This window comes from Convolutriloba macropyga, chromosome 10 (genome assembly GCF_964194025.1).
Source record: "Convolutriloba macropyga chromosome 10, txConMacr16.3, whole genome shotgun sequence".
Classification (NCBI taxonomy): domain Eukaryota; kingdom Metazoa; phylum Xenacoelomorpha; order Acoela; family Convolutidae; genus Convolutriloba; species Convolutriloba macropyga.
In genome coordinates this window covers 3,857,470-3,880,239 of record NC_134477.1, presented here as the reverse complement: position 1 = coordinate 3,880,239, position 22,770 = coordinate 3,857,470, and the positions used below count along the sequence as shown (strand labels likewise).

The 22,770-nt window shown below is 32.2% G+C and overlaps 1 protein-coding gene across 2 annotated transcripts in view; it reads left to right on the top strand.

The window, feature by feature from the left end:
- The window catches only part of LOC142348285 (uncharacterized), a 45,456-nt gene that overhangs the window by 11,956 nt on the left and 10,730 nt on the right, over window positions 1-22,770 (top strand). The window contains exons 1-3 of one of the 2 annotated variants that reach the window (XM_075399580.1): window positions 2,783-2,906; window positions 12,299-12,669; window positions 14,936-15,057. In XM_075399580.1, the coding sequence (XP_075255695.1) occupies window positions 2,795-2,906; window positions 12,299-12,669; window positions 14,936-15,057 (605 nt within the window). In that variant the 5' untranslated portion in view covers window positions 2,783-2,794. Of the gene's footprint in view, window positions 1-2,782; window positions 2,907-12,298; window positions 12,670-14,935; window positions 15,058-22,770 lie in introns of those variants that run through there. The other variant, XM_075399581.1, reaches the window with a different exon arrangement.

The window sequence follows — 22,770 nt, the reverse complement described above, 5'->3', positions numbered from 1 at the left end:
CAATAAAAAGAAGATCGGGTTGATGCTAGAGAAATGGGGCATATATATATATGATGATGATGATCAAATTAAGTGAACTATTTGGTTTTCAACGATTTAGAAAAATATATATGATTTAGTGTTCAAGTTAATTTTAAACAGAAATAAAAATGATCAAGCATTACATAGATGTGATTGTGCTGGCGGTGGGCACTTTTGCTGCTGTCGCTAATGATGATAGAATAGAAGTTAAAGATATATCTCGTTCTGTACCTGGTATTTACCCTTGTAATGATAATGGAATTATTGTTTGTAAAGGATTAAATAAAAAGATTGATATACATTTAAACTATTATGAAAGAAAGCCTTTCTATAGAAATGTGTCTAATTCTACTAACTTCTCAATTGATCTTTGTTATGGAGAAAGGTATAGAAAGACCAGACAAAAAAAGTTTGTTTTATAATGTTAATGAACAAGTTACTGATGCAAGTATATTTAATATATTGGATGTTACCAAATGTTTTTGTAAGACTAGTTTTCAGTTTTATCTCGGATATGAATTATGGTAGGTATAATTACAATGAGACATTAAAGATATAATGAACATTAACAAGACTGGAATGGAGAACCTGATAATACTAAACCATATATAAATCATAGAACCTTTGAATAATTTTATTGAAGAAAATTATATAAGTATATATATATATATATAAACAGTTATATATATTTATATATATATATAGATATATAGATATATGCTTATGTTATATGCTATGGATTCGTTTTGACATTAAAAAAGTTTAATGTTAGTAAGGATGGTAAAAAAATAGTTCATATTGTTAGTTAGATTTTAAATTACTCTTACTTCAATTTTATTTTTTATTCAATTATAAACCTAATCACAGAGTTTCCACCGGTCTCAGAGTGGGGGTTTTGTTGTTGACAGTATGCCAATCACAGTGTGTTCCACGTATAGTCTCAGAGCAGTTTCTTTTTTTTAAAGAACTGCGATTTTGTTGTTTTAATCACTGAGTTTCATGGTAATTAAACCTTATCGATATAATTTAAATTAGTAGTGTTAGATTGGCTTCAAATGAAGTTTTAGTTTATGTTGACATAAGTAGCGCATAATATGTGCTATCTAATAAAATTCTATTCACTGGTGTTATGGGGTATTTGGTCTTTTTTTTTGTTTCTGTTTTAACAATATCGAAAAATGTCATAAAAACTGTGGTTTTTAATATTTATTAAAGTGACATTTTAGTCGATTTTTAGTGTTATTATAATATTTGCAAGTCAAATTTTTATTGTTATTTTCATATTTTTAGAGTAGTGGGTTATATGTGCTATGCAAAAATCTTTCGCTTAGAAAGTGGTTGCATGGCAAATAAATCCACTACTTTTTTCAATTTACTATTCTTAAAATTTTGAAGTCAACTTATTGTGTTGCCCACGTAATCTTCTTTCTGAGGTGAGTTTGTTTTATCATACCTTCACTATAGGTTGCAACCAAAGCTTTTATCCCCGGATAAAAATTAAACCGAATAAGTTTCTTCCTTTTTGATTTTATCACATTGTACACTGCACGCTTTTCTTGAGGTCTTTCGATTCTCTCTGAAATCAAACGCGCAAACCAAGTCAGGAATCCTCTCAGTTTATCAAAATGTTCGAAAAAAATTAATGGTTTCACTTTTGAGCTTCGCTCGTCTTTTTGCAGTCACCTCAATTCGAGCAACAGTTGAAACAATAATTTTGATTTATTTTAAAACTTATAAAAACTTTTACTTTAAATTTTGAAATGTTCCTTAAGCTGAATTCCTTAATGCTTGACAGGTTCTGAAGATAAATGTCTCCAATGAGATATATAAAAAGAATATTTTTCTAGGTTGTGTTGTCTACGACAAATTAAATAATTCATGATTTCTTTCTTTCTCAGAGCTGGTTTTCAGTGATTGAAAATTGATTATGAAACTGATCAAATGTTGGTTACTGCACTTAAGAATTGCAGGTTTCTCCAAAATTTTTTTCATCATGTGACTTAGAGAATGTTTTTCATTTTTCAAAAGTAACTTTATTTGTTTGATAAAAACGGGTCAAGGCCGCAGTCATATGACCCACAATTTGATTTTCTACAAAGCAAGAAGTCGGTTTTTGGGTCGCCTTACTTCGCCATAATCTGTTTGCCAAATTTTTCTCTTTCTCATTTTTATTTTTATTTTGTCGGCAAAATGTGATCTTTCATCAGGCACCAGATATGCATTATGTTTCAAAGCTATTAGTTTTCAATATTTTTTTGGTTGAATGCCATCTTCAATGCACAAAACAGGTACAGCTGGTCTTCAAAACAAACCTGGGTGACTCTGCAGGTACTATCAGTTCACATGATCCTTGGAAATGTACCTTACTTGGAGCGGCTGTAAAAAATCAGCCAAAAAAGATACTGAACTAAAAAAAATTTATCAACTGGCCAAATTGTTGTCAACTGCAGTGAAAAATAATCCAAAAAACAAGTTCTCACACATCACAAAAACCTACCTGGATTGAATTTCCCAAGGGCAGTTAATTTCCCAAGGCATTGTTTTTCATTAGCGGCTAAATTTCAAATTCCTCTTTTTTTCAAAAGTAACTTTATTTGTTTGATAAAAACGGGTCAAGGCCACAGTCATATGACCCACAATTTGATTTTCTACAAAGCAAGAAGTCGGTTTTTGGGTCGTCTTACTTCGCCATAATCTGTTTGCCAAATTTTTCTCTTTCTCATTTTTCTTTTTATTTTGTCGGCAAAATGTGATATTTCATCAGGCACCAGATATGCATTATGTTTCAAAGCTATTAGTTTTCAATATATTTTTGGTTGAATGCCATCTTCAATGCACAAAACAGGTACAGCTGGTCTTCAAAACAAACCTGGGTGACTCTGCAGGTACTATCAGTTCACATGATCCTTGGAAATTTACCTTACTTGGAGCGGCTATAAAAAATCAGCCAAAAAAGATACGGAACTAAAAAGAAACTTATCAACTGGCCAAATTGTTGTCAACGGCAGTGAAAAATAATCCAAAAATCAAGTCCTCACACATCACAAAAACTACCTGGATTGAATTTCCCAAGGGCAGTTAAGTCACAACTTAATTAACCACCCTGAACAGTTGCAGCAACAATGAAAAAGCAGAAGAACTGTTATTTGCCTAATCAGTTGGAGCTTGAATTGGGCAGTGTTTTTGAGTAACTTCTTACGAAAGAGCAGATATTTTTGGCAATTTTGCATGAAACTATTGGTTATTATTTCAGTGTCGCTAACTAATATTCCGAGATTTCTCCGATTCGGATATTCAATAAAAATGTTTTTTGGTTAATTTGGAGTAACTTTAATTAATTTGCTAAAAACTGTTGCCACAACTACTTCATTTGCTTTGTTGACCATATCATATTAAGGAGATCGTTTCCTTGTATCTTATTTAATTCGTAAAAATAAAAAAACAATGAATCCTTTGGAGAATTCAAAATTTTAGTGAAAAATTTTTACTTTATGCTCTGAAGGATTATTTTGCTACTAAAAACGTTGAAGGTTAAGAGTGATTTTGTGAAGTTAAATTCTGTGAAGACTATTTGTCCGTAGAATGCATGAAGCATATCGTATTAAGTTCAATTCAATTCAAATTGATTTAAATGTTTGAAAACAGATATAGTTTAGAAAATACACAAAACAACTTTCTGGCAAATATTATGTTTATAATTTTAAGTCATATATGATGCCAGTCAAATTTATTGACAGTAAAAAATAATATATTCACATTCAAAATTGGTGCCAAATTGCTTTCGATATTCATGCCAATTATCGTAAAACTGTGACTATTTTTGGCTCAAAGAAATCTTGCTTCTGAGTACCAAAACGATTTGACAACCTTAACAACTTTCTCGGCTATTAGAAAAATAAGGGAAAACAAACTCTAAAAATTGTGCGTGAAGTAAATTTGAGACAACTTGACGCCACTTGCCCAATGTATGGCTTTCCTCAAATGACTTTTAAAGTTGAACTTTACGGATAAAAAACAGAAAGTTTAATATAACAGTTGGCCCGGCTTTCTCAATAGTTGTGCCTGCACGGAATCCTCAACAAGTTATGTTCTCAAACATTTGTTCCAGAGCGTAACCGCAAACAAGAGATAATATAGTTAGAAAATGTGAAAGCCAAGATCCAAAAATTAAGAGAAGATCCACAAATTAGGAAGATAAAAATAGAAAAACAAAAAAGGCATTAGATATGCTAAACATAATTTTGCATAAAGCTCTACCTATTCAACGTACACCTGACTGGATGAACCTTGCCTTAAGGAGCCAAAAAGAGTATGAGAATGACATATACAAAATTTCTGAGCCCGTGAGCTTATCATTAGGTGGTGTAATTTTTAACAAACCAGTAATGCAATTAAAAGATGCTGATTAGTAAAATACTGCTCAACATCACTAAACTGCAGTAGAAATTTTGCTTTTTGGAATCTGTTACCTTGAGTCCTCTAATGTAAAATGTTAAGCTATCAGTCACTACGTCAAATTTTTAGCGGTTTTGAGAAATGAGACCACAGAGATTCACATAACGTTGCTGAGATTAACAACAGAAGCAAGTCAAAATTTTCAGCTTTCAAATCGAAATTGATCAACAGCTAGAGCAACAGCGTGTTTAAAAAACCTTATCGTTTGAATAAACCAACTAATTTGTATTGTAAAAATTTATTTTTCATTTAAATACTTTTGATATGTAAGACCAAAAAACATTACCAAAAATCGAGGTTGAAATTTTTACACTTCAGAGTTTAAAATTTAAGGCGCATATATCAGTTGCGCAAACATGAAATTAACGAAAGAGTCCTGTCAAAAAATTCCAATAAAAATAGAAGACTTTTAGAAGTAATATTAGCGGCAATATAAAGCATTTCTGATCTATTCTGTTTTGCCCACCCCCATTTCTGCACGCTTATATTTTTGTGACCCCAGGCGCACGTGTTAAACAAAGTAGATCTAAATTCTTTCTTATGATATCATTTGCAATCTTTTTGAGATGAAGAAAACAGACAATTAGGCACAGCTGCGTAGTTAGCTCAAATGAGAGTAGATTAGATTGTAGACTTATGTTCGAATTTGCAAACTATTTCAATAGATTTTTTCAGTCCGTTTTGTTTGAATATATAAAAGTAATTTAGGTAAAATTACATCACTCTCTTTCCTACCATTTATTTCTGTATCTAAATACAATTTTTTTCCTATGAATAGCCATTGATACTTAGTCTGTCTGGTTTTATGTCATTATTAGGTCATCAATCATTCTCTCAGGCATTTAATACAGAAAATCTAGTTCTCACACTTCAAGAAAATTACCTGGATTGAATTTCTCAAGGCCATTGCAGCTGATTACCTTATTAGAGAAGCCAATTCTCAACTTTATTAACCACACTAAACAGTTACAACAAAATTATAAAGGCAAAAAAAGCTGTTCGTTGCCTAATCAGGTGGGGCTTGATTTTGGAACTGTTTGTGAGAAAGTTTTTACCCAAGAGCAGTTATCTTTGGGCAATTTGGCCTGAAACAATTGGTTTCTTTGTCAGCGTCGGTAACTAACATTGCAAGATTTGTCCGATTCGGATATTCAATGAAAATGTCTTTTTACTTAATTTGGAACTAATAACGGTTGTCACAACTACTTCGTTTGTTTTGTTGACCACATCATATTGACATCCCTATGTCTTGATTGATTCGTACAAATGAAAAACAATGGATCTTTTGGAGAACTCAGACAATTAGTAAAAATTTTTACCTTATGCTCTGGAGGATTATTTTGTTATTAAAATTTGCTAAATGTTCTTTGTTCAAAAAACGTTGAATGTTAAAGTAATTCAAATTTTTAATATGCTGGGAAGACTTTTTGTCCGTATTTAATAGAATGTATGAAGCTTATCGTACTAAGTTTAATTAGATGTAAATTGGTTTAATTGCTTGAAAAAAGAAATAGTTGAGAAAATATATGTATAACAACTTGGCGACAAAAAACTGGGTACCTGGCAAATACAAATTTATAATTTTGAGCCAATAAATAATGACAGTCAGATTTATTTTCAAATTTTCAGAAAAGCCTGACAACGTTTGTTGCGCTGAAAAAATACGTCAACTTTCAATATTCGTAACAAAGTACTGTTGAATTGTGTAGCTGATTATCGCAATACTGTGACTGTTTTTGGCTCAGAGAAATGCTATCTGCTCCAGAGTATCAAAAAGTTTTTACGACCTTAACGATTTTCTTGACTGTTAGAAAACTCGGGGAAAACGAATTATTGTAAATTGTGCATGAAGTAAACTTGGGACACCTTGACATCACTTGCTCATCGTATAATTAAATGACATTAAAAGTTAAACTTAACTGAAGAAATTTGTTATGACAATTGCCCCGGTTTTCTCAATTATTGTGCTTGTATAGATTCCTCGACAAGTTATGGGCTCAAACATTTTCTACAGAGCTTAACAGCAAACAAGAGATAATATAGTTAGAATACGTGAAAGCGGAAATCCAAAAATAAGGGGAGATCCACAAATTAGGAAGAATGAAATAGAAAATAAAAAAGGCATAAGATATGCCAAACAGAATTTCATATTTATGCATAGAGACAAACCTACTCAACGCATACTTGACAGGATAAACCTTGAATAGAGGAGCCAAAAAAACATGAGAATGACTTAAAAAAAATTCGCAAGCGCGTTCATTATTAGCTGGTGTAATTATTAACAGACCATTATTGCACGTAAAAGATGCTGAAGAGTAAAAATAGTGCTCATAAAGACTAAAATGCATTTGATTTTTTTTTGTTTTTTGGTCCCCGTTACCTATCAAACCTAGAGTGTAAAATCTCCTCTCCTATCAATCACTACATCAGATTTTCAACATTTTCGACTAATGAGAGCTCAGAAATTTGCATAACGTTGCTGGAATTTCCAACAGGAACAAGTCATAAATTTCAGCTTTCAGCTAGAAATTTATCAGCAGTTAGAGCAACCTCGTGTTTAATGAAATCTTATTGTTTGAAAAAAATACCGACTGATTTGAATTGAAAAAAATTGTATTCCATTTAATTTCTTGTTATATGCAAGGCCAAAAACATGACAAAAAAATTCACGTTGAAATTTTGACACTTCAAAATTAAAACTTTCAGGCGCATATACCAGTTGGGCAAAAACGTAATTAATAAAAAGTTCGTGACAAAAAATTCCGATAAAATTAGAACATTCTTAGAAGGAATATTAGCGTGCTAGTATTAAGCATTTCGGAACTATTCTGTTTTGCACACCCCCTTTTTTGTACGCAGATTTTTTGCGCCAACACGCGCACTTGTTAAACAGAATAGTGGACTTTATCCCCAGGAGCACGTGTAACTGCTAGGTCTACTGAAACTAGATCAGTTTGTTCGATTTTGCAAAATATTTCAAAAAATTGCTTCAGTGTTTTTTGTTTTAATGTCTTAAGTGAAATTTAAAAAAATTATATCACTGTCTTTCTTACCATTTATTATTGAATTAAAATACAAATTTCTTTCAATGAATGGCCGTTAAGACTTTGTCTGTCTGATTTTTTGTTATTGTAATGTTATCAACCATTCTCTCAGGCGTCAAAATTGACTGAAAAGACAGAAAATTATACAAAAATCAGGCGATAAATTGTAATATGAAGAAAGCGCGGCAAAAAATTTTGGGATTTTTCAGGCTAGAACTTTCAATAGATAAGGCGCAGATGGTAGTAAAAACAAGATGTCAAAATCTAGTGTTGCTCAAATTCCGTAATTCTATACATTAAAGGAGAGCGGCAGCGACTATATGGCAGTGTGAACTAGGCTGGGCAGTGAACTAAGGCAGTGAAATTTTATAGCTTCAAAACCTAGTCGACATAAAATCTCGGATGCTAGATACAATGCTACTACAGTAAACCAAGTGGCTCGCTAAAGTGCGATGGCATAGAATGAACCGACCCCACTGATAAACAATTAATCTGAATTATCTACCAATTGAAGAATAGATAGGACGGCCTTTGAATGACCGTTCATATTCATTTTTCATGTTTTGTTATTTTAACTTTGATAGATTCTTGAGAAAAGATAGATGTCGAAAAACGTGCTTTTACATCTGAGATCCAAATTCTTTAACTCATTAATATAAACACTCAAATAGAAGAAACGACAGTCATGAAATTAATTTTAATGCAATTTCTCATGAAGAAAATATAAACAATTTTGGTCCAGTGATTGAATAATTTTACCATAACCAACAAAACAAAAGTTGATATCCGAAAAACAACATTAATCCCGTTTCAAACTAATTCTAAAATTCTTATGTCTCTTAACTGACAAATGGCCTCTTTTTAATTTCTGATTCGATTTTAAATTCCCAATTTCGATTTCAAAAAAGGTTGACAGGAGTGAAAAATATATACAACTGCACTCGTTTCTAAATCTAAAATTCTAATGCAATCTCAAATCAAATTCAATCAAAGGGTACCGAATTTACGTAACATTAAGGTGATTCATGATAGTGGAAATTTTGAGAAATTAAATAAACTTCAGAGTTATTTTTTAAAAAAGAAAAACACCGAACAACAAGTAGAGATTGAAATATGAGGAAGGTAGCATAATTTCTAATTTTTCAAAACTTTGATCACTTTTGAACATATAAAGTTGAAATTTATTTGTTGTCAAACGGCTACATTCAAAAACTCCAATTCCATCAGAAGTAAATTAGACCTGTCAGCAATGCAATTGATTGAAAATCCATATGTAACCAACAAAATTTAAAAACCAAATTTAGACAGAAATCAAAATTTCTCTATTTTTTTTCACGTTTAAATGGAGTAATTATTATACTTATCACTAGCTATCAATTGCAAGCAAAAAAGAGATTCCCATTTGTTTGATTATTGAAATAAAAAATACTTTTAAAATGAGGTTCAATGACAAGAAAAACTAAAACCAACAAATTAAGTCTCAAAATTAAAAATTGATTCAATTTTTTTGGAAGAAAATGGCCATTGAAAACAACTATCAGCTACAAACTCCGGCCATTCAAAAATTTTTTCAACGTCAACAGTTGAAGTCTGTCTCTACTAAAACTTCAATAAACCTACCGGAAAAAAAACATTTGAAATCAAAATTCAAAACCTTTACTAAAACAAATAATTTCTAAGCAATCAATAAAATCAATTATTAAAAACACACCTTATGTAGGTTTAATTGAATTTCAAGGAAAATTGTAGGTATTGGGACTCAGTAACAATACCAGATAAAAATAACATTGGTGTTTTTTCACAAAATTTTACTAAAATCACCTTGCAACAATTTCAGCAAAATCATTAGTTGCCCAAGGCCAAATCAGACATCAACATCTTTGCAACGTGAGAAAAAACAATCAATTTGTTAGGCTCAGTAGTTCATATTTCTAACTTAAATTTTGACAAGTTGATGAAAATGGAGGGACGTAATTACGTAATTGTCCATAGCAATCAGACAAATTTTCCATAAATTCTCTAGAATGAGTACTGAGAGAAATGAAACGATAGGAAAATTTAATTTGTTGAAAGTTTGTAAATTGATGACTGTCATTTTTTTCATATAGACTCACATATCATAAACACAAAAAACGGCACAACTTTTTATTCAAGCTCGAATTTCTTGAAGTTTTTGGTGTTAAAATTTGGAATAGAAAAACAATCAAATATCAGGCACTACAACTACCCAGAGAAATACTCTCATAAGTTTTTGTATAAACAAGCTTAAACCTCTTGTTATTGAGAATAACTTTCATTTCGGCAAAAACATTATTGGTTGGCACACTTTATCCAGAAATTATTTAATGTTTTTTGAACAAAGTTTAAAGCCAATCATTCTCATTGGAAATCATATAAAGTTTTCAATTTACTAACAAACCAGATTGAGTTTTGAACAATCTGAAAGATTGATAAATTCAGTTGCAAACAACCCATTTTTAACAAGGGAACGAATGAGTGGAAAGCCAAATCCAATCAAAATTCTAAATTTCTCTCAACTTTTACAATTTTAAACAGCAACAATTTTACACATACAGCTAACTATCAACAGAAGAACAATTTTCGATTCATATAAGACTCATTATTTATTTATGAAGACTTCAATAATCTAAATTGAAGGCGAGACAACAAAGGTTAGAAAAAAAGTAGTCAGAACTCAAACTACACCAACTTTTTTTTTAAAAAAAATACCACTTTCTAGTCATTGAAAACCACTAAAAACAATTTCAAGCCGTTCATGAGTTTTCCTATTCCATTACAGAAAGAAATCGGACTTTTTATTACTCAGTATGTGACAAAACTACAGAAACAAAACATCTAAATTCCAAATTCAAAAATTTACGTTTTATTTACTTTACTTACTTTAATTTATCTGAAACAACTATTTTCAATGTAGTCAGTGCCATAAAATTAAGCCTGAGAGACTATTTGGGACTTTAAGGGTTCATTGGCATAGTAGGGACTCAAGAAAAAAAAACAACCTGTGTAACAAGAAACAAAAATTGGCGATGTTTACAATATTTTAATGAAAACTTTTATTGTCAAAGTCAACAGCATCATTAGTTGTCCACAGAAAATTTCAAGAAAAAGGATATCTTCACCTTTAAAACAAGTGCGTCACCAGAAGCTCACAAGAAAAAGAAAGCAAAACAGAACTCAGATGGCAACAAAAACTGGAAAACCGCTTTGAAGACAGAAAAATATAAAGAACCACGATACGGCAGCATGCTGGTTTTTCAGGGTTAATAAAACTCTAAAAAAGTAAATATTAAAAATAACAATTAAACCTCGATACCTGCTCAAAAAGGTTGCAATTTTACAAAGAATTTTTTATTTTGATTACCTACGTTAGACGGGGTGTCTAGTGATACCAGTCACATCAATTCTCTGCAAACAATGTATCGATTGGCCAAAATTGACTTAATAAAAAAACTCAAGCATATAGTTTTCCCCCCACAAGTGGGGTCGGAACAACTTAAGATCAATATCTTGTTTTGGGTCTATTGCTAAAGTAAAATAAAACAATCTCAAGCTTCCACGTTATCAAAAAGTATTTCCTGCACTTCTAGTATGGATTGGTCTAATTTCGGAGAAAAAAACGGGCGAATCGGGATCCATTTTCTAGGAAAATGGCATCCAAACAAAGTAAGCTCTATCAGTTTTTTGCTAGCAGAGATTGCCAAACACGTCACACTGCGATATGTGGCCTTTTAGCTCCGATTAGGTTTACTCAGATTTAAGTAAAACCTTTTCTGCAAGTATTGTATTTGATGCAACAATCTTGTGAAAAAGGAGATAAATTTGAGAAACTTAAAACCATTTAACCCAGAGACTTTTGAAAGGCCGACCCTTGTACTATAAAGAAATCTGCCACCGTATTTGCTTAAGTCTAAATACAATTTTTTCACACTGATTGAATATCTCTCTCTGTCCTTTCATAACTTGTTATATATAACTGAAATTCCATTTCTACAGACTGATAGTAGCAAACCAGGGGGCCCCTTGCACTCAAAAGTGCGCAGAATAAAAACATGAATGAACGCACAAGAGTAACTGAACAAAGGAAATTATCAAGTCAGAAAACTCTGGACAAACACATGTCTGGACAAAACACCGCTGAACGACGGCAGGATAAATGAAACCTTCTAATATCAAATTTCAAGTTGCCCAATTTCAGAAATTTAGTATTTCCGAAGTGTGAATACCTAGTCAATTCATAATCATTACATAGTTGGGTCTGAACCACCCTGTATACAACCCAAGTCCGTCTGGTTCATACTTGAGTTGGGTCAAGAATCTTGTCGAAGTCCTTTAAAAGTGGAGTATGATCTACGCCGGTCTTATCATACCAAAATACTGGTCGAGCATATGACTTTTTTTGTCAATCAAAATCCGAACTAGTGTACACCAGGTTCGAGAAACTATCAGAAAGAGGAGTAGATGCAAAGTTTGAATATCGTCTTGAAAAAAAGTCGGGTTTTTTCAGTTTGTGCCCCCCCCCACAGCTTTGTGGGCGCATATTATTTGCAACCCCTAGACGTGCGTGCCATATTTTTACATAATGATTTACTACATAATGGCACGTGCTCTGTAACTGGGGGGGGGGGGGGCAAACGGAAAAGATCCAAATAGTAATATTGAGCAGAATGAGACTATGAAAAGGTTTCAGAAGTAAACTGAATTTGTGGAAATAGTTTTCTCTATTTTTTGTCTTTGAAAATTTAAACAGTTTTTTTAAGGTACAAAGAACAAAGTTTATGTGAAATTCTTCTACGCTGAAGAGAATGAACCACGTGACAAAATTTTGCTCAATAGTCAGATAGAACCCCAATCTTACAACCAACAGTTCCGACCCAAACAAGAAAGCAATTTTGAGGTACTGATCGAAAACTGGGGTTATGTCAATTTGACACGTATACAGGTTGGGTTTTACGATGATCCGAAAGAAAAAAGCTCTGTTCTTGATGACGACTTAGATCTTCTGAGACTGGACCTTCTCGATGGCGTGGATAAATATATGTACCTTTATTACGGCGTCAGCAAAGTTGTGACGAAAGAGAGTGGAATGGTTGAGCTTTTTAAGCAGACAAGAGATCCCAGACCGCACAGGGTTAGCCAGCAAGCTCTCGAATAGCAACCTTTTTAATTGGAAATCACCACCTTAGATAAACAATTTTGATAAATAGTTCTTCTTGGGTTTTATTATTCAGGGGAATTAAGAGTTTTGATGGTAATATCCTTCGATTTCAATCGTAGTAAAGTTTTTTTTAAAAAAAATAGGGCGAAACGATAGCAATACGACAAACCAAATTGCGCTAAAAAAGAAAGCAGATTTTTTCCAAGCTTCCCCATATTTTAGCCCTAAAACCAAGCTAGTACGTAAACGTTGTTTTCTTTTTTTTACCTCATTCACTAGATTGTTTCCAGAAAAACACCTGTGGCCGCGACTTTTATACCTGCTCTCTTGATTAACGGCCACAAGTACCCGGGTTGCCCGGGCTGCTACATTTTAATATTCATATATAATCATATATGATGTAAGAAAGATGATTCTATTCCATCGCCAACTCCTTGTACGTTTAACAGGAAAGCGTAGAAAACATAGTACGATTCCGAAAAAGCTGTATACGAATCCTTGCAATATTAACAAAATATCTTAAAAATAAAAAAATTTACGAGGTGAATCTCGAAGCCAGAAAGTTGGCATGTTCTTTGTTGTGAAATTAATGTAAATTATACATTTAAGGGAGTCTAACAAAGCTATCTAAGGGATCTGTCTGAATCTCTTGATTTAAAGTAATTCGATGAAAAATTTATCTCTCAAGAAATAAGTAGAACTTAAAATGACTTGTTCTGTTCAAATTTTGCTTCCAAAACACACACACACAAAAACAAAAAAAGACATTTATTCGATTTGTGTCGAAATCAACATTGATGAAGCTCCTAGGAGATAAGCAAATTCTAACATGTCACGGAAATTGATCAAGTTTGAAAGTCTTGGAGAAAAAAATTCTCTTGCAGCGTTTAAAAATGTGGACGGCGCTGGAGAGGGCACCAACGCTAAGTTTTTTCTGCACAAAAGATTTTGCAAATTTTTTTCTCGCAAACAAAAAGCCGAGAAAAAGTACGCCGAAATTTATACAAGGAAAAAACAACTTCGACTAAAGATTCAGACAAGAGAATTTAAAAGGATAGTTAAGCAAAAGATAAACCAAAGGATGCAAAGTTTTTATGAATACAAAAAAATAACTGCAAATAAAAATTTCCTTAAACTTTTTGTTGAAATTGCGAGTAAAAATATCAAAAGCAACAAATATTACCCATCCATAGAAAAATTTAATAAGATCATTGAATAATTTTTTTCAATTGGTGAAAAACTAAAGTCACAATTGCTGCAAAACGTCCCTCCGTAACACAAAAAGTTAGAAGAGATCATCAAAAAAGCTTTTGATTTAATTATTAACTCTTTTGAGCTAATAGCTTTTGATTAATTAAAAGCTTTTGATTTAATTATTAACTCTTCCAATAAAAACAACAAATATTGATACGATTTATTTTATTGTTGCTTAAAACAATTTTGGCCTGATTCATATTGTGACCAAATGGTTTAAATAATGGTCTACAAAAATTCTGCAGCTTTATATATTTCAAAATAAGGTTCGAAAGATTAACATATAACAGAATATATCTGTAACAAAACTTTTCTGTAAAGCCTATAGCAAAATTTGTGAATGCAATTTTGAAGAAGATCAATGACTTTTCAGATTTTTGAGTCCAGCGCGCTTTCGTGTTCTTTTAATAGGTAGCAGCGAACGCTCATATTCTTTCGTTTTTAATTATAATTATTTTTTTCATTCATCAGTAATAGAGCGAACTATAGCCAACAGTTATCAACTGGCCGTCAATCATTTTTTGTAAATTTTAGCAATCAATATTTTTGTTTTCATGAAATGTTGTCTTTTAATAATATGAAAACATCAAGTGACGTAGATCAATTACGCCAACACTAAACGTTCTTCAATCTGAACATCAGAAAGCGGTGAGCTGAGACTTTCGGTTAATTGGACGATGGGATTTTTGAAGGTGTGACTTTACGGAACAAGCAAAAAATTTTATCAAAATGTTCTGAATTTTTGGTGAACCTTGTTAAAAACCTTTGGTTGTGCTTTTCATTTTAACTTAAACTACCGAGGTAATTTTTTCATGGAATGAGCAATTAATTCGCAGCTCACTTAATTCATGCCTTCAGCATATTCATCTACGAAATACAAAAAAAAAATCATTTTAAGTAAGCAATGCGAGTTTTTTCTATATATTTTTAATGTGTTTGCCTTTATAATTTTCATATACACTTCATATACTCTTTGATATTTTAGGTGACCTGGCCCAGAAACTGTCCCAATAACAGTGAAACTGTTACTGGTATACATGATAGATGTTATCAATTTCTGAACATTAATAAAGGGTTCAAAGAAGCTATTGATTACTGCAAGAGCAGGTTAGTGTACTCATATATCTGATTTTAATTGATATCATTTTGAATAAATAAGCACAACAATCTACTTGACAAGCTTGTTTTTTACACGGCTCAAAAGCTGCTCTTCGGTGGTGGTGGTGGTGGTGGGGGGGGGGGGGGGGGGAGGTGCGTACAAGTCTGTGAACTAATATTTCGTCAGTCGTTGCTGCAATTTTGTTGCTGAAAATTGCTGTTTTCTCGCTCTAAAACTTTCTCGTGTGAGAGGACAGAATTATTTTCAGAACACACAAGTTTTCACGTAATTATTACAAATTGTGTCTTTTCACACTGTAAAATTTCTCTCAGTTTAAATTTCACACGATTATCCACGATACAGGAAAAGCTGTTATACACAAAAAAGTAGCCGGTAGATTTCAGACAAAGACTCAAAGAGTTGCCTTTGTTTAAGAAATAAGTTTTTTTTCACCTAACTTCTTTGTAAAAAAATCATTGTCGGAAAAATTTGACAGAAAATTTCACTTAAAAATGAAAAAAGAAAAAAAATTGCTGCTCCTCAACAAAAATCGACTATCGAGAATTCGAGTTTTTGTTCAAGCGATAGTTTCCCAATCTACAGCAAATTGGGTGTGATTAAATTTCACGCCAGGAGACCACTCGTTTTTTTTACTCCACTTGCCGTTCTCGGAAACCACTCAAAAATCACTTCAAATTTTTCCAAGCAATTCTGAAGAAATTTCTTTGTGATAGGTTGAGATTGACAAAACATTTAACATAGCAAATTCGCCCCATCCAGCTCGGTAATATTATCTAGTTCAGACGTTTTTTCTGTTTAAAATAAATTTTTTAATATCGATTGATAACCATTACAGTCTGCATGACAACATTGTTCTACACGCCTCAGAATTTGCCCGACGGTGGGCAGTGTACAACTCTAACAAGTTTGCAAATTACGCTTGCAATATTTTGCCGGTACTTTTCACAGCAAGTGTTCTTGCTCCAGTTATTTATGCAGGCAATTGTAATATGATTTTACATTTTATTCATTTGAATTACAGTTATGTGTTCTCGCTGCTAAAGCCGTTAATTTTCCCATAGTCGCAAACGTAAGTGCAGTTCACTAAGGTAGTTAAGAACTCTTGTATAAACATAGCCTCTGATCTTTACTTAAAATTGAGTATAAAGTTGCACAAATTCGCTATCCTGGCGTGTTGAAAAGTGTATTGTAATCAAATTTTAATTCTTTGATTAAAATCAATAAGGTTTTTATCAAAGCGTTTGAATTAGTTGACTCTATCTTTTGAGATCTCGATTCTTGAGGTGGAGTGCATTAGAAGCGTTTCGAAGGATATGATAAAGGTCAAAAAAATTCAACGTTATACCGCAAAAGCACGAAAAAGCACAGGATAAATTCAGAAAATTTCATCGGAGAAAGCATTTTTCGGTCTCACTTTTGTATTTTATTGCAAACTAACGGCAATACTTAGCAAATGACAGTAAGCATGAGTATTCTATCAAATTGCCGTGATTAGCTATGAATTGCAAAAACCGAGTCATTGACACAAAAATAAACAAACAGTTTTAGCTGGAAGAAACGGTCAGTTTGTTAACAATTTAAATGACACTCGCAAATATGTAAAATTTTTGGGTGAAAACTTGAGTTAGATTTTGCTCCGACGTAGTTTTAATTTAAAAATGTGAGAATGAGCAAAACAATTCCATTAGCTTCAACGATGACATTCTTTTCACCTTTAATATGGATTAAAGGTTCTTATTGTTATCAAGATTTTGAAAGATTTGCTTCGAAAAAAAATGCACAAAATTTTAATGCACTAACAGACCCAATATCCTACATTTTATTGCAAGAACCAGAAGCGATAAGATTTTAAGATTTACTGTGAGTTTTGGAGAAAATTTGGATACGTGTTAAAACACCGGGGGTCTGAATATTTGTGAGTCACCACTTCGTACCATATTTGCTAAAAAGAGCAAGTGTTACGGTTATTCAGAGCAATCACGAACTGATTGTCTGCAATAAATGGAATTAAGAATAAGGACAAATTGTCACCATTTTGTTGAATGTGGTGAAAGTGCACCCAAACAGACACTGATGTGGTGAGTTTCAAAACAAAAATATGCATCTGAGCAAAAAAACCTTGGGGTATGTCTCAATATAGACCCCTGTTTAGTACACATGTAACTTATAGCTCCCTATCCACAATTTCCGTATTTATATCATTATAGGGTGTTATAAATTTGTAAGGGTGGCTATATTGCAAAATTTCCTAACACTCCAGTCTTCATTTTCCACTGTTCTCCAAAATCTAACAAGATCTTTGTTGCGTTGACCTTCTCAAACTTGGCGGGATTTCAATTTTGACATTTACCTAACAAAATTCAAAACATATCAGAAATGATGATAATCAGTAAAACGTTTAATAATTGCAATCATTTTAATCAACATCTGTTGCGATAATAGCAGTTAAATAAACAGCCAGTGTTATAAATTTTAATGCCCGATCGACACTGGAAAAACACTTCAGTATTCGACTACGATTTTATCACCCTCTTTTATTGCCACTGTTACTAAGTAAACATTGGCGATAAAAGAGTGGTGATTTTTAGCAGTTATGAAAATTTTAATTGTATCACGCACCTAGATTGTAGCTGGCTATCTTTCTGAACTTCTGCTATGAATATTGTCAGAAATACTCTTGACAACTGATAGAGTTCTGCTTTTGCTTGTTTCGTCAAGTATGCATTTGTTCAGCAAAAAAAGAGAATTGCCTAAAGATTTTCACTACTTTTTGTATTGAAGTGAATTCTAGAACAAACCTTTTCTAGAATATTCCGACATGTTTGGTAATTTAAAATTAGTTATGCTTTCCCAAGTAATTACCTGCTTCAACTTAAAATAATAATAAAATGCTTCTATTAAATTGAATACTTTGTATAATTTATTATGAATTAAACACAAATTGAAATAATACTTAAACTTTCAAGGTAATAATAAAAGAGATTTTGTATTGGAAATTTTCAGTCATTTGATATCATTCTGTTAATGGAGGCGGCCATCTTTGTTGATGAGAGCGGCCACTTTAGCATGACAAGCCTTTTTTTATCATTTGATGCGTGGTGTGATGTTATACCAAGCTTTTTTTAGGAGTTTAGTCAGCTTAATAGTTAAAATTGAAAAAGAGTGTTCAATCATTCTGTAGATGTACCCTCCCTCACAATTAGCCATTAAGATCGGTCAAGCAATACTGCCGCAGCGTGGTAAAGGCGGATCAACCCTTTCAACAAGAACTGTCAAGACTCGGCTCAAAGAAAAATTACCCAGGTACATAGAATCACTCAGATAAACATCATAGCTCAATCGTCTCCCTGGGTAAAGTCAAAATTTTGAAGAAATTTGTTTATTACCTATTTGTGAGCAATCTTGAGTGATTTTCAGTCCATCCTTTTCTATTGAAAAAAACTTAGCGAGACGGTCAACCTGATTTATTTCAGTATAGTGTACCAAATTAGATAGGAAATTAGGCTTTGAGAGTTTTTGGATATTTGCGTTTGAAATACATACATTATACTGGCTATGTGCATTTTCTGTACACAAAATTGTGCACGTAATATGTAATATAGTGGTGGATATAATTAGTGAATGAAAGAGGGGTACCGATTAGCCGCGCGATTTGGCCCTTTTCCCCATACGCGAAGCGCGTGTCGAGAAATGGGACAATTCGGGTGGCTGGTCGGTAGCCCTGTTTCATCCACTACTTTGGGAAATTAGAAGGCTACGGATACCTGGTTGCAACCCTTGTATGAAGCACAATCTTCACGGATAATTGTCGGAAGTGAGATTATTGCAAGAGTGAAAATTCTGGGAAGTGAACTTATAAAACATTATCAGGCAATTCATGCATTTCTTTGAATTAATGTTTAAGCGGAAAAACGGATCGTTTTTTACAATAAAGTGAAAGACTTAATCTTTCCCTACTCGAAGTATGTATATTATTTAAATAGCACAAAATCTGAAAAGAAGAAGATTTGAAATCACGAATAGTTCCAAGAACTTTTATTTACTGTCTGTCATTAATTGTTTCAATTTTTTATCAGAAAAACTGTAAAAAAGCAAGCTTTTTTTCATTTCACAGAACTATATCCATTTCAAAAACCTTTTCTGATAAATATATATGGAACAGTATGCCTCAGGACCTTCAAATTCTTCTTTCCCAGTTATTTTTGGACATAAATTTTTTAGAAGGTTTTAAGGACCTGGTACAGGAGATAGATTTTGTTGTCGTACAGATTGATGTTTATGGTTTTGTGTCTCGTTTCTTTTAAAGGAAAACTGAAACAGAAGTTAACATAAAAGAAGAGGCAGTGGTTAAAATAAAAGTATCAGTAAGTCATAATGAATTTTACCAAACGGTCCTTAGCGCCGCCGAGAAGTTATTAAACACCTGTTTTTATTCAACACTTGTTGCGATCATGTTTGTTTTTTAGACTACAAGTTTATCAAACTGTTTCCATCATCAGACTAAGAGGGTATGATTAGTTATTGGGAAATTTAATTAACATTAATATTGATATCCTTATATTGAATAAAACCATTTTCTCGAATTTTGTTAGTAACTCAGATTATTAGAATAAGCACAACCACAAAAATACGCATAACGCTTTGCCTAAGATCATGCGTATCATGCGTATCATGCGTATTGCGCTGACATTCTTATTTTTTCGATATTTCTATTAAGTCATCAATATCAATACAAGTAGCTTCAAGTTTAGAAAATAGAAAATAATATATACAAGAGCTACCAGCCTCTTTATTAAATTAACCAGCTCTAGGTAAATCCTTTTTTGGGTTCTTTCTATTCATATGACTTCTTAATTCACTAAAACTAACAATAGAACTACAATGTTCACATTTAATCTTACTAGCTTTACAAACCTTACATACATACTGTTTTAAAACAAACTCTGTTACAATCTTACAATTGTTACATTTATCACAGACTCTTCATTTCTCTTTTCTGATCTCATCACCATTATTAACGGCGAAATAGGTTGAGGAACCGCGGGGCGGCTGATGCGTAAAACGGCTTCCCCATCGGAGACCCACCAAGGCCACAGGTCCTTCTCTCATAAATATTTTCTTCATTTGCATCTTCTTTTTTGTCAAGGGTCTTATAAGGACTCTTATCAAAACTCTTATCAAAACTTTTATCAAACTTTGGGGTTTTATCTCTAACTATATCTTTAACCAGGTCATTAATCTCGTCTATGATCGCGTTTTCAATCTTATCTGCAATCTCAACTGCGATCTTATCTTCACTCACTCTCTTACTACAACCATTCTTAATGCAAAAACCACTCAATTAATCAAATCCACATTAACACGCACCTCTTTATCATCATGAAGTCTATCATAACGAAACGTAACGGAATAATATCCCGCAAACTCTTTTTTACACTCAAAACAATTATAAACAATTATTTACTACGAGCAAAAATTTCAATTAAATCCGTGACACGGTCTTTAGAGTTATATAACTCTGAGAGAAAGTTGTTAGCACTAAAATTTAATTAAAACTTCTTATGTCTTTTATCTATAAATGGTTCTCCCTCTTTAGCATAGTTTTCTGATAGATAATTGATAACAGCCGTAGTAAATTTCCCATTAGGAGAAAAGTCAGCAACCATAGCTCTAACAATGGCTTAGATAAACATTTAATAACATTATCATTATACTTATCTTTTGAAAAAGATATCCTTAAAGTTGGGATAACCATATATGGGTTCTATTCTCTAGATTTAGCATTAAGCCACTCTGCGTCGTAATTGTGTTCATAGTTATCTCTATGTTCAATTTTATGTTCTTGGTCTTCTCTGTAGCCGTAACTTCGATGATTATTAACTAACATATTAGTTCTTCTTATTGCATGACTAGAAGTAGTAGCCGTTAAACCAGCAGCTCTTTTGCATTACCCCGTGAGATTAAACCAGCAGCTCTTTTGCATTACCCAGGTGAAGCCGCTTGGTGGATATAATTATATGTTATTAATCCACTACCCAGAATACCAAAACCAGCAAATGTCCAATTTAACCATTTAGCTATAATTTCTAATTTGTTTTTTTGTGAAAACATCTTTTTGATTTTCAAATCCTCTATGCTTTAGATACTATTAAAATAGAAGATATAGTTATCAGTTGAATCTTTCATTCTTAGTTTTAAATAACTGAATAGATTATGTCAATCTTCATTTAACAAATCTCCTTTAAGACTCATTGCCTCAACATCTATGAATCCAATAAAAGAATCATATACTATATTTCTATTTTTAACTAAAATAATAAATGTGTCACCATTCGGATGACATTTTATAATAACATATTGAAGATTAGACTTAGGTTAAGTTCAAAGGTTTGCCACAAGCTCATCTCTTTTGGTTTTTCTAGATAAAATTTCTTGGGCTTTCGCAGACAAAACAGTTTTAAATTCATTACTGAAATTATGATAGTATTAAACTAATTTTAAAGTTATCAAAGAATGCAGCATTATATGTTGCTATATATATAGGTATATATATATATATATATATATATATATATATATATTATCAGCACTAGGACAATACTCATTATCCATTTGAGCCGGTTGACGACACATAACAATCATTTGAATATTATGATGTATCCCGCTCATAAAATAATATGTTATTTGTTTACTTAACTTACCGCCCATATCATCAATTACTAATATAGCGTCTTTGAAATCTTCTTCATTACTTTCCGTAACCTCTTCAAAACCAGCTGTTGTATGTTTATCCCAATCTGATTTATCTTCACACGCAACAAAAAAAGGTCTTTCTTCTTCCCTGAACAACTCTAATTATTGTTTAACAAAATATGTTTCACCAGTACCAGTACCTCCAAGAAAAATAGTATATAATGGGGACTTTTCATATTCAAATTCTTTTATTTCTTTTTTGTCATATGCTTTAAATCTCTTTTCTAATGCATCACTTTTACTAGGCACATTATCACAAATAATAAATGCAAGAACAAACAATTTAATTAACATCAAACCTATATTACCCATTCTGTATAGAGTAAAAGTTAAAGTTTAAGATCTGGTCTAATATCTAGACAAAGACCTAGCCGATGACCTGTCTAAGACCTAGTCAATGACTTGCTCAAAGACCTAGTCTAACTGAAGAATTTACGTAATTACAAAGATAGTTCTGACTTTTGAAGAATTTAATTATAAATTTAATATTGATAGTGAAGCTATTAATAATATCGAAATAGAAAATATAGGTAGAGATATATGTTTGCTACCAATTGAAACAGTAGTGAGAAAACAGACACCAGATAGCATTATTGATAGCAACTTTGCATTTTTGTTAAATTACATCCGACCGATGGTAATCATTGGGTTTTAGTTATAAGGAGAGAAGATGGTGAAACATATTGTTTTGTTAGTTTGGGTGTTGAGACATCGCTACTTTTCTTAGAGGAGTAAATTAATCTAGATGAGAAAACACAAGAATCTGATGTAATTTTTTGTGGTGAATATTGTTTACGCATAATCTATCTTATTGAGAGAGCACTTAGAATTAAGAGTGCAATAATATTCTAATTAATTAAGTTAAACATCGTAAAACATATTATGAGTGTTTTTATTTAAGTTGTAGTAGTAATAGTAGTATAGATTGTAATGTTAAAATTAATATT